This window comes from Limulus polyphemus, unplaced genomic scaffold, assembly GCF_000517525.1.
Source record: "Limulus polyphemus unplaced genomic scaffold, Limulus_polyphemus-2.1.2 Scaffold209, whole genome shotgun sequence".
NCBI lineage: Eukaryota > Metazoa > Arthropoda > Merostomata > Xiphosura > Limulidae > Limulus > Limulus polyphemus.
In genome coordinates this window covers 13395-27368 of record NW_013665819.1, presented here as the reverse complement: position 1 = coordinate 27368, position 13974 = coordinate 13395, and the positions used below count along the sequence as shown (strand labels likewise).

General features: G+C 32.9%; 1 protein-coding gene and 1 long non-coding RNA gene across 2 annotated transcripts in view; one reads left to right on the top strand and one right to left on the bottom strand.

Annotated features, from left to right (window-relative positions):
• LOC106478404 (transmembrane protein 208-like) overlaps positions 1–5723 on the top strand; it is a 20086-nt gene extending 14363 nt beyond the window's left edge. The window contains exons 7-8 of the mRNA XM_013938950.2: positions 2025–4274; positions 5261–5723. Coding sequence (XP_013794404.1) covers positions 2025–2147 — 123 coding nt within the window. The 3' untranslated portion in view covers positions 2148–4274; positions 5261–5723. The remainder of the gene's footprint in view (positions 1–2024; positions 4275–5260) is intronic.
• Positions 5724–7081: 1358 nt separating this feature from the next.
• Positions 7082–13974, bottom strand: part of LOC106478411 — an 18744-nt gene continuing 11851 nt past the window's right edge. The window contains exon 3 of the long non-coding RNA XR_001292066.2: positions 7082–7233. This is a non-coding gene — a long non-coding RNA (uncharacterized LOC106478411). The remainder of the gene's footprint in view (positions 7234–13974) is intronic.

Sequence of the window (13974 nt, the reverse complement as noted above, 5' to 3'; positions counted from 1 at the left end):
GATTACTTGTTGGTTATAACTTGCAATATCTTTGCTTCATAAATATGCTTATTCCAGACCATACTAACATATGGACTTCATATGTAAAGCAGAAAGGGATTGCTGCTCATCCCTGCCATTCCTTAGATTGATTAATTTGGGTTTGGTCTGCTTTCAAAATAGGGTTTCATGATCACCCATTGCACTGTCTCTGGTGTGAATGTTCCTCCAGACTCTTCAATCCCCCCCCCTCTCCATGTGGAATAAGAGATTCCTTACCACTTTCCACTTACCATGGAGGTATCCTTTGTAATGAGAGATATACAAAAAAACAATAAAGACTCCATTCAGTTGAGAATAGGGCAGTGGTGTTCTGCTGGTGTAGGTGATGAGATGTCCTCTAATTGGACGCTCCATCTCTGCATGGGTTTGTTTGAGGGCATGTTGTAACTTTGGAGTGTGTTGTCATAATAATTTGGATCCCTCATCCTACTTCTGAGAGTTGTGTTTTGAATTTAGAGCTAAACCAATCAACATCATGTCCTCACACATGTAGTGTGCCAGCATAAAAGCAGTTCACCCCTTTGATTGGAATCCCTCATCCTAACTCCACATGGATGTCAGTTTCTGGCAGTTGAGGTTTGGATGCAGAGCTGAATCAATCAACATAAATCATCACGGTGTTCAGGGTGTCCCTGGTCTATCACTCCATTTGCCTCGAGTGCAATACCCCAGTGTTGTGGATCATGGTGGGTGCACTTTTTGGTTGATCCACTTCTTCCTCGTGCGATATCCTCAATATTAAGGATGTTACTGCATTTGAAGTGGTTCTGCTCTGTTTGATTTGAGTGGAATATGTAGGTATGTTCTTTCACTCTGCTCACATTTGCCCTGTTCACAGATCAGTGATGGGATTTCTCCCTCTGGGCAGCTGAACTTGAGGTGAAAACAGTGTGATCCTCTTTCCTACCCCTGCATGTATGTCAGTTCCCAGCAGTTGCATTTTGGATTGTAGTTGACTTACTGATGGTATGATCCTCGTCCTACCCCCGTAAGGATGTTGGTTCCCGGCAGTCACGTTTTGGATGCAGTTAATTGGCTGTGTACAGTCCATTGCACCATAGCCACTTTACACCTTGGGGCACATCCCTTATTTTACCCACATTCTGTTCATCAGGGAGATTGAAGTTATAATATATTGTGGTAAGAATCACTGTCCATTGGAATGTGCTCCTCACAAGTTTCTGCCTGGATCTGTTGCACTTTGGTGAAGAGTATACCTGATACAGAAGTGGAGGCAGTCTCCCACATTTAAGCCTCTTATTAGAAGGTTCTCTTGTTAGGGTGTCCTTTGGATGCTTTTGAAGGATTTTTCTACTTTCTCATTTGCACTGGTCCCTCCACATATTCAATGTGGGATTCTACCTATGTATGTGAGCAGAAGTATGGTACCTTCTCAGAAGTTATTTTTCTACACTGAAAATGTATTTCTGACAGGTACTTACTTCCACTCACAATTCCCACCCTTCCTCCCCACTGTCAACTGGTGCTTACATTTCTGCTTAAACTTGAAGTGATGATAGAATAGCATAGAGGGAGTCACATGAGTGTGTGACACTACTATTGGAGGAGGTTTGTCTCATGATAATTTGCATGCGAGAATCAGTTAAACCATGTGAATCCAGGAGTGCATGGGAGTGAAAAGCTTGTGGTATGCAAAACATTTTTTGCAATAGAGGGCAGCACTGAACAAGAATAGCTATGTGTGTGAGCAGAAGTAAGTACCTATCAGAAATTCCCCCCAGTGGCACAGCAGTATGTCTGTGGAATTACAATGCTAGAAACCGGGTTTCGATACCTGTGGTGGGCAGAGCACAGATAGCCCATTGTGTAGATTTGTGCTTAACTACAAACAAACAAACAAACTGTCAGAAATACATTTTCACTGTAGGAAAATTATAACTTTTGAAATTTTACATTAATTTTAGACATACATTTTAAAAGAGTTTCATTGTATCCTTTTACATTTCTCATAATTTTTTTAGGCACCAGGTCGAGCCTTTTATTTACTCTGGGTCAACATACTGGGACCCTGGATTTTTCAGCCACCTCCTGAAGTGGATGAGAAGAAGCAGAAGAAACTAGAAAGAAAAGCTAAACGGCATTAGTTGAAATGCTTTGTAAATTATGTCTTGGCAACTTTGCATAAGCTTGATGGATGTTTTGATCATTTTTTATATATTTCATGAGCTTATGATAAAATGACAGACACACATTAAATCTTTGCTGTCTCATGTGTAAATTTTTTTTTCTTTCCATGCTTTAACAGCCACATTTAAATACAACTTCACATGCTTTTAGGTGAACTTCAATTCATTTCAGAAAACAATTATGGAGCAAAATTAAATTAGTATTATATTACTTTGGTTTGTATATCAGGAAAGGATTGAGGTTCTAAATTATATCATTTGTAGTAAAATATTTTTAATAATATTTTTCAGATATCAGTCACAGAACTCTCTTTTAGTATTTTTCGAGATATTAAGAAAATCTGGAAGGTTTGAACTTAAAAAGACATTCAGTGAATAAGAGACTGCATTCTGTAATAATGAAAAGTAAATATATTCCTGAATCTTTTTTTTTTCTTGGGAGAAATATGACACACCCAACAAAAATTGCACACATTGCAGTGGGAACAAAGTTTAAAACAATAAATATTCGTTTTTTGTGTTTTTTCATAGAATGTAAATGGAATGTTTTATTGTCAGCACTATGTTAAAACAAAGCCTGACCTTGCAAAGTTCTATATACCTTTTAGTTCTAATGAAATAGACATAGCTATAGTATAGCCAGTTTAAAATTACCACATACAACATGCTTGAACTTGTGGATGTGTAACGTACTAGATTTTATTAGTTGTTGAAATTGCTAAAATGTAAGTTATTTTGTGAAGCTACATGATTAATACAGTATCTCTAAAGTATGCTAGAACACTGAACTAGATACTTTTGATACAAAAAATATACTTTCACATATTATTTTTGCTAAAAGTTTCAAATTGTTTTTCAAGCATATTCAATTTCCCCATAAGTTTAAAATGTTAAACATTTCGGGTTGATGCAGAACATGTTTTAAATATTTCAAAAAAAAATGTTTGCTACACATATTTACATATCCTGTATAAAATTATAGAAACAATGTATTTGATACATATACCTTGCAACTTGTATTGAATGATTTTTTAGGGAATCATTATACAGAATATAATAATACAGTAGAAAATTAAAAAGTAATTATTAAGATATTGCCTGAAATCAATATTACTCTATCTTATTACTATTTTAGAAATTATACCAAAGTTGATAGCAATGATGATTGAAGCAAATTGTAAAAAAAAGATTTTTCTTTAGCCATTATTGTATCAAAGAATTTGACAGTATATAATATTCTGGCAATTAAAAGCTTGACATATATGAGTATTTCAAGAGCAGTGGGAAATGCAATAGACAAAGGTAATGTTTTGGTTATCACAATTAGCTTGGTATATTTAATATTTTGAATAGTAAGTACAAACATACATATTTGTTATTTTAATGTAAATTGGAACATATCCTAAGGTTTTTCTGAAATATGCCAAACAACTCTAATTTCTACATTAGATTTTGCATTTCCTTTGATTTTATAGCATTAAAAGTGTTAAATGATAAAGCTATGCCCACCAACTCAACACAGAAATGACTAAACTGTAGGTATCATGACATATTTTTTTTTCTTTTCTTTATAGACATTTTCTTCTAGTTTGTCTTTCTGGTTTAGATATACATAATCCTTTTTCAAAGGTTTTTCTGTTCATTATCATATGTTCTTACATTTTATACATTAATGAATCCAGTATTTAAACATATTTGAGGATTAGTTGTGAATGCATTTCAAATGCCTTCAAGTTCAAATTTAACTATGCAATTTTTTTATTTATTGAGTTGTTATAATTTATTTATAACATTCTTTTCATATTTGATTGTGTGGCTTACTTTATTTGTATATACTATGGCACAGGCTTTTAGCCAGACAACCCATCTACAAATCTTAGCTGGGCAGAAACTCAAGTGTCTGTACAACAGTCTGGGCAAACGTATTAAACTAATTTTAGTACAAACAAAATATGTTTTTCTGCAACACAGAAAATGGAAAATATCTTTGTCCTTTACACTTAATAACTTTTAAGTATTTATTTCCTTCTGTTTTTTTCCTCAGGTATTGTCTACAAGTACCAAATGCCAATGTATTCTTTAACTGTAAGTGTTTCAGCATTCATGTCATCAAACAGTATTCCAAACATGATTGATTTAAATTTAAATTTCAAAATTGAACTGAAATTAAACTTCACTTCTGGAATGATTGTGAATGACAACTTTAATGTTGTCCAGACTGGGGGAGTGCCAGTAATATCCCCCCATTTTTTTTCTTCTTATAGTGGTGATACTTAACCAAATTGCATGGAACTCCAGACAAACCTATTAAATAGTATTTAGTTTTGACTTAAAAAATGCATGTAATTTGATTAAGTATTTTTATCATTCTTTAGATTGTTTAATTTTTGTTGGGAGACACAGTTTTGAAAAATGTTAAACATCTTTTCATCTGTCAATTTTTTTATCGTTTATAAGACAGCTCCATTTTATATATCCAGTCAGTTTCAACTAGGTTGATATTTATAAAAATATTTTTTATAATACATTATTTTGGCATTAAAAACATGGCCAAAAGTGACAAGGATTTATTGGTGATGCTGGACTTCACATTTCAAAATGGTGTCACCATTAACCTAGTCATGATAGGTAACAATATTTCTGTTGACAGAATTCTTGGTTGAGACCATTTATATCTAATAAAGTAGTTTTTTTTTCAAATGACAAGGATTTATTGGTGATGCTGGACTTCACATTTCAAAATGGTGTCACCATTAACCTAGTCAGGATAGGTAACAATATTTCTGTTAACAAAATTCTTGGTTGTGACCATTTATATCTAATAAGGTAGTTTTTTTCAATAAATTATGAGCTAATTTATGTATGCACATTGTTTGATTATGATAATCTTAAAAATAATATTCAATAAATTAGTATTTGAATCATCGAAACATTTTTCCATCACCTATCATACAGTTGATTAGAATAAACTTTCATATGAATAATGTACTTGTGGTAAAATTTTCAAGTTTTTTCTTAATATAAAACCATTCAAGAAACTAATAAGTTTCTCTAATCTTGATTATTCACAGGATGGGATGAGTCATCAAGGACATCACATGTGCTCCTTTAAAGGAGGTTGCTATAATATGAAAGGTGGCATAGATAGAAATGGTGATGTATGCTGTGATGGTAAATTGTGTTAGCCCAAGGATGTAACATCTTTTATTGACATGTAAATGGCTGTCAGTCACATGGATAGAGCGCGAGTCTGAAGAGAAGAGAACTTTGTGTATATTATCGTATTTTCTTTACTTAACATAGATTCCTTGACTTATTAAAGCTTGTCAAGGCACCATATAGATTGCTAGATATTGAGTGATTCTTACAAGGCACAAGATTCTTTCAAGTATCTGTGAGCTAGAAGTACCCTAGTGAGAAAGTACTAAAGCACAAAGAAAGTTCTTTCCCTCTCTTTTTCCAGTGGAACAAAAAAAGCACTTGTTCAAGTGCTAAACTTGATTTTGTTGTTAATAAAGATTGATTGTTTGCAAATTTGTGTCCAGTTTATTTCTTTGATGTAAAGACTCAGTTAAAAGCAGAGCATATATAGGCAATGCTCCATGAAATAGTATCCGTCAAATCCTTTTCTTATTTTGCAGGTCTTGCAGGCTACTATGAGGGAAATCTGAGAGTATCATAGGATAGAAAAGATGAGTTTGGTGCCATGACCAGAATTTTACTTTGGTTTATTGTAGAGGTCTTTTCCTGGACAATTGTCTTGTTTTGTCTTAATGAAGAACTTATAGACAGGAAGAAGAGATGGCTGCTGCAGGGAAGGTGGTTGTCGGAAAGAACTTTCAGGTCCAAGAAAAGTTCTCTCCTGCACATCTGAATTTTGCTCATGCTGTGAAGGTCATCAACATCTCCCTGCTGCTACAGCCAAGGGCAGGAAGACTGCCACTATCTTGTGCATTCAAACCAGCTAAGGAATTTTTTACCTGATGAATTATGGTGGGTCTAAGACTGAGTAGGGTGGTCTCTACAGGACTCCCAGGCAGTTGCTGTACAGAATAGAACCACCATGGCTCTGGTTAGTACCACCAATTATTAATTGAGAGACTGGAGATGCAATGATGGACAGTGTTGAACTATAGGAGCTTTTTCAGCAGCATGTGAAAGGCAGGTGCAAGTGGATAAAAGTGGTATTTTCAGGGGAAGTTTTGAGCCTTTACAAACAGGGAGGTCTACTGCCAGGGTGATCACGAGTCATAAAGGAGCCTTAAGTAATGTTGAACCATTGGGTGAGATACTGCAGGTACCTTGCTGTTCCACAATCTGGGAGCTGGAATATAGTACTCTTGTCCCCCATATTCTCAACAGTCATCATTGGTCAGCCTATTGAAAGTAGGGAGGCTTGTGTCAAGACCAAAGAAACATGTGAGGGAAGCAAAACATAGCTCACCTCCAACATGTAAGGGAATGGCAATAAAGGATTTGGACTATTTCCTAGGGCAATTCAAGCAGGTCTCCGCCTGGAACAGGTGATGCAATAACCCAGAGCTTAGACTCTTCAATCATTGAAAACTTTAGCAAGGCATGACTTAGAGACTAGAACAAGGTCACTAAGGAGCCGCACCTTATAATTACATGGTAGAAATCCAAGCCTTCTATTGTGTCATGTTCAAGGAGGGTCCTCTGAGAACTTGGGTGACTACACTGATGATCTGTGCTAGTAAATGGAAAAAACTACCTGTCAATGGTCTCTGTAGACTGTGAAGACGTCTTTGTTGACAATTTCTTAGAGGATCTATTGAATGAAATGTTGAGATACTTTTTGAGAGTGAGAGTGTGTATGTACAAGTCCTAAGTGTATCACTGTACACTACTGTAAATATGGAACATACAAAATATCTACTATACAAAATCACTTTTATTGAAATTATCTCATTTGCTTTCTGAGATATAAGCAATTTTTTAAACTCTGGTTATAGATATGGAAAAACAAAAACCATCCAGGGCAAAACTGAATACATCTCATCAGACACTTCCTGGTGCTGGTGAACTGTGGGAAAAAAAAAGAAAAAGATTCTTACATGAGGCCGTACTACTAATTTTTTTTTCTCACTTAAACAAATAATTGTAAATAACTGCTCTAAGTACATAACAATTAACAGTACATAAGAAAACAAAAATAAACATAATTTATCCTCAACTCCTTAAAATCTCATAAAATCCACTTTCTTTATCATCCATGTCTTTTAAAACACCCTAAAACTTGCCCACATTTGAGATTCATCTGACCACTGACGATCTTGCATACCATTTTTACTTACTCCTCCCCCACAGTGTGTGATGTGTCAAGTTTGTTTTAATGATATCAAAAGACTTATCTACACATTGACAATATAGTGTCTAACTGAGATTGTATCATAAACATTTTTAGCAGTGAAGTTTGAAAATATGTTTTGTTACTAACACAATTTAAATGTAAATTATATGATTAAACACTATCATTTTGCACACATTATCAATATTTCAAGCCTCTGCCTTTTTTCTGGGCCTTCTTTAGCCATCACACAAACAACTGGCTAAAAACCCTTTTTCATAAAAGATAAAGAACTGATTAAATAAAGCATCAAAGATATGACCAGTTACACCTAAAGTACACTAAAACAGAGACAAAATCTCAAAGATTAGTCATGTGCATCTTAAAGCTAATACAGACTGGATGTTTCCCCTGCATAACATTTTGTTCACTTGTTTTTTGTTTTGTTTTTGTCAGACCATGTTATTTCTTTCTGAGGTTTTCTGAGTACATGATGGTTTTATATGTTTATTTACATTGTATGTAATATATATGACAATTATCAAAATCAGATTATTCATAAAAAATGTATGATTAAATGCGAGAAAAATATATACAATTTTGAAACTGACTTACTTTATAATTATTTATTGACTTCAAATATATATTACAAGTAAACACATTAATTGCATTATGTTTGCAAAAACTTTGGAAAACCTTACAAAATGACTTTTCTTTTGAAATTAATGTATATTACAATCATCTGATGTCACTAACATTTGATTCATTAAAATTCCACTTGCATCCACTTTATATCTTTATAATAACTAAAGCTGAATATGTTCTGTTAGTGAAAAGGAAGTATTAATAGGCTATCATAAAGGTTACTTGGTGTAAGGTTTTATTTACTCGGTTATAGTATTATTTCAATGCTTTGAATGTACAGATAGCAGGAATCAACTATACAACTGTCAAAATATTCTGCTCAGCCTTATTACCTTTGTTTTTATTTGTAATAAACCAGTACTAGTAAAAATAATTTGTACATCATGGTCAGTTATTTAATTGGATAAAATTAAAAAGTGGGAACGACATAAAACTAAAAATGAAGCAATTTGTTCACTTACTTAGAGAACATTGCATACAGAACAGATTGGAAACTTTCAAAATCAATCAGAATAAACAAAATCGTAAATAAGTCAGTATACATATTTTTGTACCCCTAACTGTATATGCGACACTTCTATGTAAAATTAGTAACAGAATTATGCTGACATCCATATTAGCTCTTGAAACACATAAGATTACAAACATGATGTTACATTTTATTATGATTTTGTTATCATGTTCTTTGTATTGGATCTTCTATACTCATAAACCATTCCTTTCAGATCAAGTCTGTACTTTAGTAAAATGTCTGATTCATCTCAGAAGTTCAAGCTATGAAAGGTCAGCAGTATCTAGTGTCATCTAGCCTGGGGACTAAATAACTGTTATATATGTTAGTATATAAAAGACTGTTTAGTTTAGATATTAGTGATTTATTTATTTTTGTGAGTGAATATTTCATTATTGTTTAGTTTGGGTTATAATAAGAGTGAAAAGCTGACGATTGTAGGAAGTTTTGTTAATAATTCTTTGATGTTGAGAATATTGAATATCGTGTGCAATAAATTTACGTCAAGAATATAGAAGGCAGACAGACTATTAGGTGATAAAGATACAAATAGTGTGAGATGAGTGGGAAGCAGCAGACAGATAATAGCAGAAGAAAGTAAAATTACAAAAGGAGAAGTTAACTACCGTAGAAGTGATAGGCTTAACGTTTAATATGTTAGGGTAAGTCTAACAGTAGAAATTGAGATAAGAAAAATAATTTATTCCATCAAAGCAAAATTCTAAAGTAATTGAATCAGCCAGAGTGCACTTTGACAAAAGGAACAGAGGATCTTCAGAAGAAAGAAAACCAAACGATTACAGTAACTCGCACCACAATTGTAAGTGAATCACACACAGAATACTATAAGTACAAGCCTTTTATTTTTACAATTGGCGAAAAAGAGAATTATATTTTTAAATTCTGACAGTTAGGCAGCAGGATATTTGAAATGTATAAAGAGAAACTCACTAGGAGCTATCAACATTCCTATATTCAGTCCTTCTGGCTATAAAAATGAAATAAACACAAATTTGTATCTCTTATGATAAGAAACATCCCAAGTCCATTTATGTTTTATATCTAAAAAGTGAATACAAGAAAATGGATATCACATAATCTTACTTTCAGTGTTTGGAAAGGTGACCATAAGCTGTATACGATGTCAACTGACCAACACACACATGCCTTGTGACATTAGAAGGTAACCTTAACAGTACCTACCAATAAGAATAGAAATGTTAAGTTGTGATCAAGTACGACTGTTACCACGCGATCAACGCTATGAAATTACCCACTTTAAATTGTAACATTCAGCAAGCTAGTTTGTGCTAATTAGATAAGTTGAACCATGTCTTCGGTCATTGCAAGAAAAAGAAAAGCTGTATCTTGAAACCTGATAGAACAAAAACCTTGTCTAAATAAAAGAGTCCCACTGTACTTTCTTTTTTTCAAGGTACATTAATGATCAATAAATGATCTAAATTTTTAAACAAAGAACACTGCTATTAAAAATACAGAACTACGTGTTTTTGAAAAACATTACCTTTCTTGTTATTAATTCACATATTATGACACATCTGTTTCCAGTTATAATAAAATATTTCTTGTTTCAGATGTGTTTAACTCCAAAGATGTAAGTAGAGTACGTGAAAACAAAGATTCCAGTGATACTTCATCACTATCTTTTCCAACTTCTTCTGGCTAACAACTCCTTTATGGAAGTAGAATTGTTTCTATTGATTATTTCATCAATAGGATAATCAGTATATCATTACCCCACAGAGATATTTGTCAGGGGGCATAAAAAACACAAGTAAAAAGAAAGAAGGTCTTCTTAGTCAATTTAATCTTTAATTAGTGCTGGCAGAACTTTGTCATTACTAGATACCACACCAACTTACAAAACTACATGATATAAGTGATGCTATAGTTGAGGGATTTATAAGCATTGGCCAGAAACTTTGTCAGTTGTTGATACACCAGCTGTGATCACAAATGGATGATGTTTTGTCAGTTGTGGGTACACCAGCTATGATCACAAATGGTTGATGTTTTGTCAGTTGTGGGTACACCAGCTGTGATCACAAATGGATGAAGTTTTGTCAGTTGTGGGTACACCAGCTGTGATCACAAATGGATGATGTTTTGTCAGATGTGGGTACACCAGCTGTGATCACAAATAGATGATGTTTTGTCAGTTGTGGGTACACCAGCTGTGTATCACTAAATGGATGATGTTTTGTCAGTTGTGGGTACACCAGCTGTGATCACAAATGGATGAAGTTTTGTCAGTTGTGGGTACACCAGCTGTGACATTACTAGAGCTGGGCAATTTAATCAATATAATGAATTACGTACAAGTTGCAATCACATAGACTATTGTTGTGTAAACTAACAGATTCATTGACGTTACGGCTAAATCAATTATGTGTAAATAATTAATTAATTGAAATTAGGGTTTCTGTTTACAATTCTTCCAACTATCCAATTGAAATATTGCAATCATGTTTGTTAGTTGTTAGATGCAAAGTTACATAATTTAGGGAGGGGTCTTCAAGATTTGATGTTTGATTTCCATTTCTACGAAACTTGCTCATCCTGTCTTACTGCATAGCTATTAAGATTGTCTGCTACTGTCACTAATTACGAACTGCTGACTTGTGGAAAGGCAACTGGCTAATAGCAACTACTACCAACTAACTCTCTCGCTAATCAAGTAATAAATAAAGTGTAAATTAACTGTTATTCTACATTGTGTTATGTGTGTAATTTATAATTGTATTCTTTAATACTGTATAAGCTGGTGCAGAAATTGTGTGTGGGGGGGGGGAGGACAGATCTTCCGTTTTTTTCCAGATATTAATAACTGTATTATTTAATGTTGTATAGGCTCAAATCTAGGGGATGGAAAGTCCAAACCAAAGAAATTAATAAAAAGAAAAACATCCAGATGTTATTACACTACCATATAGTATCAAATCATCAGTGTTTTTATATGACTGGACTATTAATTACCATAAAAGCTTTTTTCAAGTTTCCTGAAATCAACATTGCCGGAGTCTACAGCAATCCAGTTAAGGCCTCAGCCAATAACTGATTATATCTAACCTAATAAAATATGAATGTCAAATAAACATTGCAATGATAAATTTTCATACCTTGGCTTTTTCACAACACTAACAATATGACTAGACATATAAAAGACTTGTTCTCATCAAAGTTAGTATTCTTTAAGACAATTGAAGCTCTTAAAACAGACTTGTTATAGAATCAACTTTTCATTGTCAAAAGTTATAATTGTCATGAGAATGATATTTTTTGTATTTTCTGTAATAATTTTCTATGAGTGAAAATAGAAATGGTATGACTGTATAAGTAATAACTGTAAAAGAAAATGTTGGAAACAGGCATTCTGTTTACCAGCATTATACATTTTTCTAAACATAATTATAAATAGTTAACTATTTAATTTTAATCAAAATTCTGAAATGTTTGTTTTTAACTGTTTTCATATTGATCACATTATTAGAGAAAAAGATATAAGCTTTGAAACTGAAACATAACCGAATTGATCTACTCATTTACAGAATATATTAACATTATTTTAACTTTGATCTATTTAGGTTACTTCAGGACTACATAATTAACATAAAATAGCACATTATTATACAGGAAGTCTCTTCTTTCACGTAAAAAATACTGAAAATACAGTCATAATGCTACACAGCTAACTTTTAAAATGTTAACTTGTATCATCCATCATTGTAAAAATGAAACATTATTGCAGCTATTGTAAAGTTAAACATTGTTGTTACTTGTTAGCACAATAATACTATCTTATCTGAATATACTTTCTGGTTATATAATTATTCATTCCCTCATAGTTTTCCACTTTGTAAGGTAAAGTTAACACTATCAAAAGTTTGATTTCACAAAATAAATTGATGTTATTCTAATTTTCATGTTGCTTTGCTTTTACATTTAGGCTACTTGTAAAATATTGAAAATACAATAATACCCCATTTAGTGCATAGGAAAGGTTCTGAGAACAGGGCTCTAAATGAATCAGCTCTAAACAGGACCCTTTTAACATTACGTATATGGAGATATGCAACTGCCAAGTCCACCTGTCACACCTTCTTTTTCAGGATTTGTCAATATATGTAGTTCTCTTTTACATTTATGACTATATTAGTTATAATCAATAGACAAGCAAGGTTTTCATCTATTAAATGACCTATTATATTACATTGTTTTCTGTACAGAAATTTGTAGATTGCTTCCTAAGAAAATGTTTTTTCCCCCCATGGGAATGATATTGTGTAGATGGATGACATTTTAAAGGTTCATACTGAGTTTCTAGAAATGGCAGAAAAATTGTGATAGTTACGGGACATTGTCTGCTTTTTGCATATTATCATTTTATGTTCTTTGTTGCATTATTTCATTAAATAAAAATTATTTAGTGCACTATTACCATTAGTATGAAAAAGTAGTGTTCAGAAAGTTATGGATTTTTCATAATTTTTTTCTTTCTCATGAAAAAACAAAAATCAAGGAAACAAGAGCTCTATAACGAATCAGCTTAGAGTGGAGTGGTACTATGTAGGATCTTACTGTACTAGGTTTTTATACTTAGGCTAAGTATCCATTTGCCTATTAAATAAAATGAGTATGATTATTCATTTCATTTGGTTTTAGAAAGTAACTGAGTAACTGCATAATTATGGATATAACATTTGAGTCCTCAACATTGTAAGCACACTTATAAAAACATAAAACAACAATGAACTGTCTTGGGGGGGGGGGGGATCAGGAAAAGTGCACACACCATTTTTGCAACAAGTGATCAACAAGTGGATAAGTCTTTTATTATTCTTAACTTTGTTTAATGTAGACTAGAGTTTATTACTAGACATTTCTATTGATGTAAATAAAACAAACAAATTAGCAGAGTTGTAGGTTATTGATAGCTCCTGATGAAGCTGTAATAGCAAAATATCGAGTTAATAAAAATACAATCTGGAGAGATACGTCATTATTTCATTTACATTAATAAAAATCTTGTATTGTTTCTAAGTGTTAAACAGAGACAACAGCTTATACATCAGTGACATGTGAATAACCATCCTCCTACAAAGTCTGCAGATAAAATGATGATGCCACAGTCTTAATGACAATACCTCTCAATCACTGCTCAACCTACATAGCTTGGAGCTTTACTATAAGGCTATTACCATACCTTCATAAGGCACTACACAAGTATTTATAGTGACCTGAAGGCTTTAGTACAAAAGCCTAAATATCATCTCCTTTACATTCAACAGGCAGCTACAGTT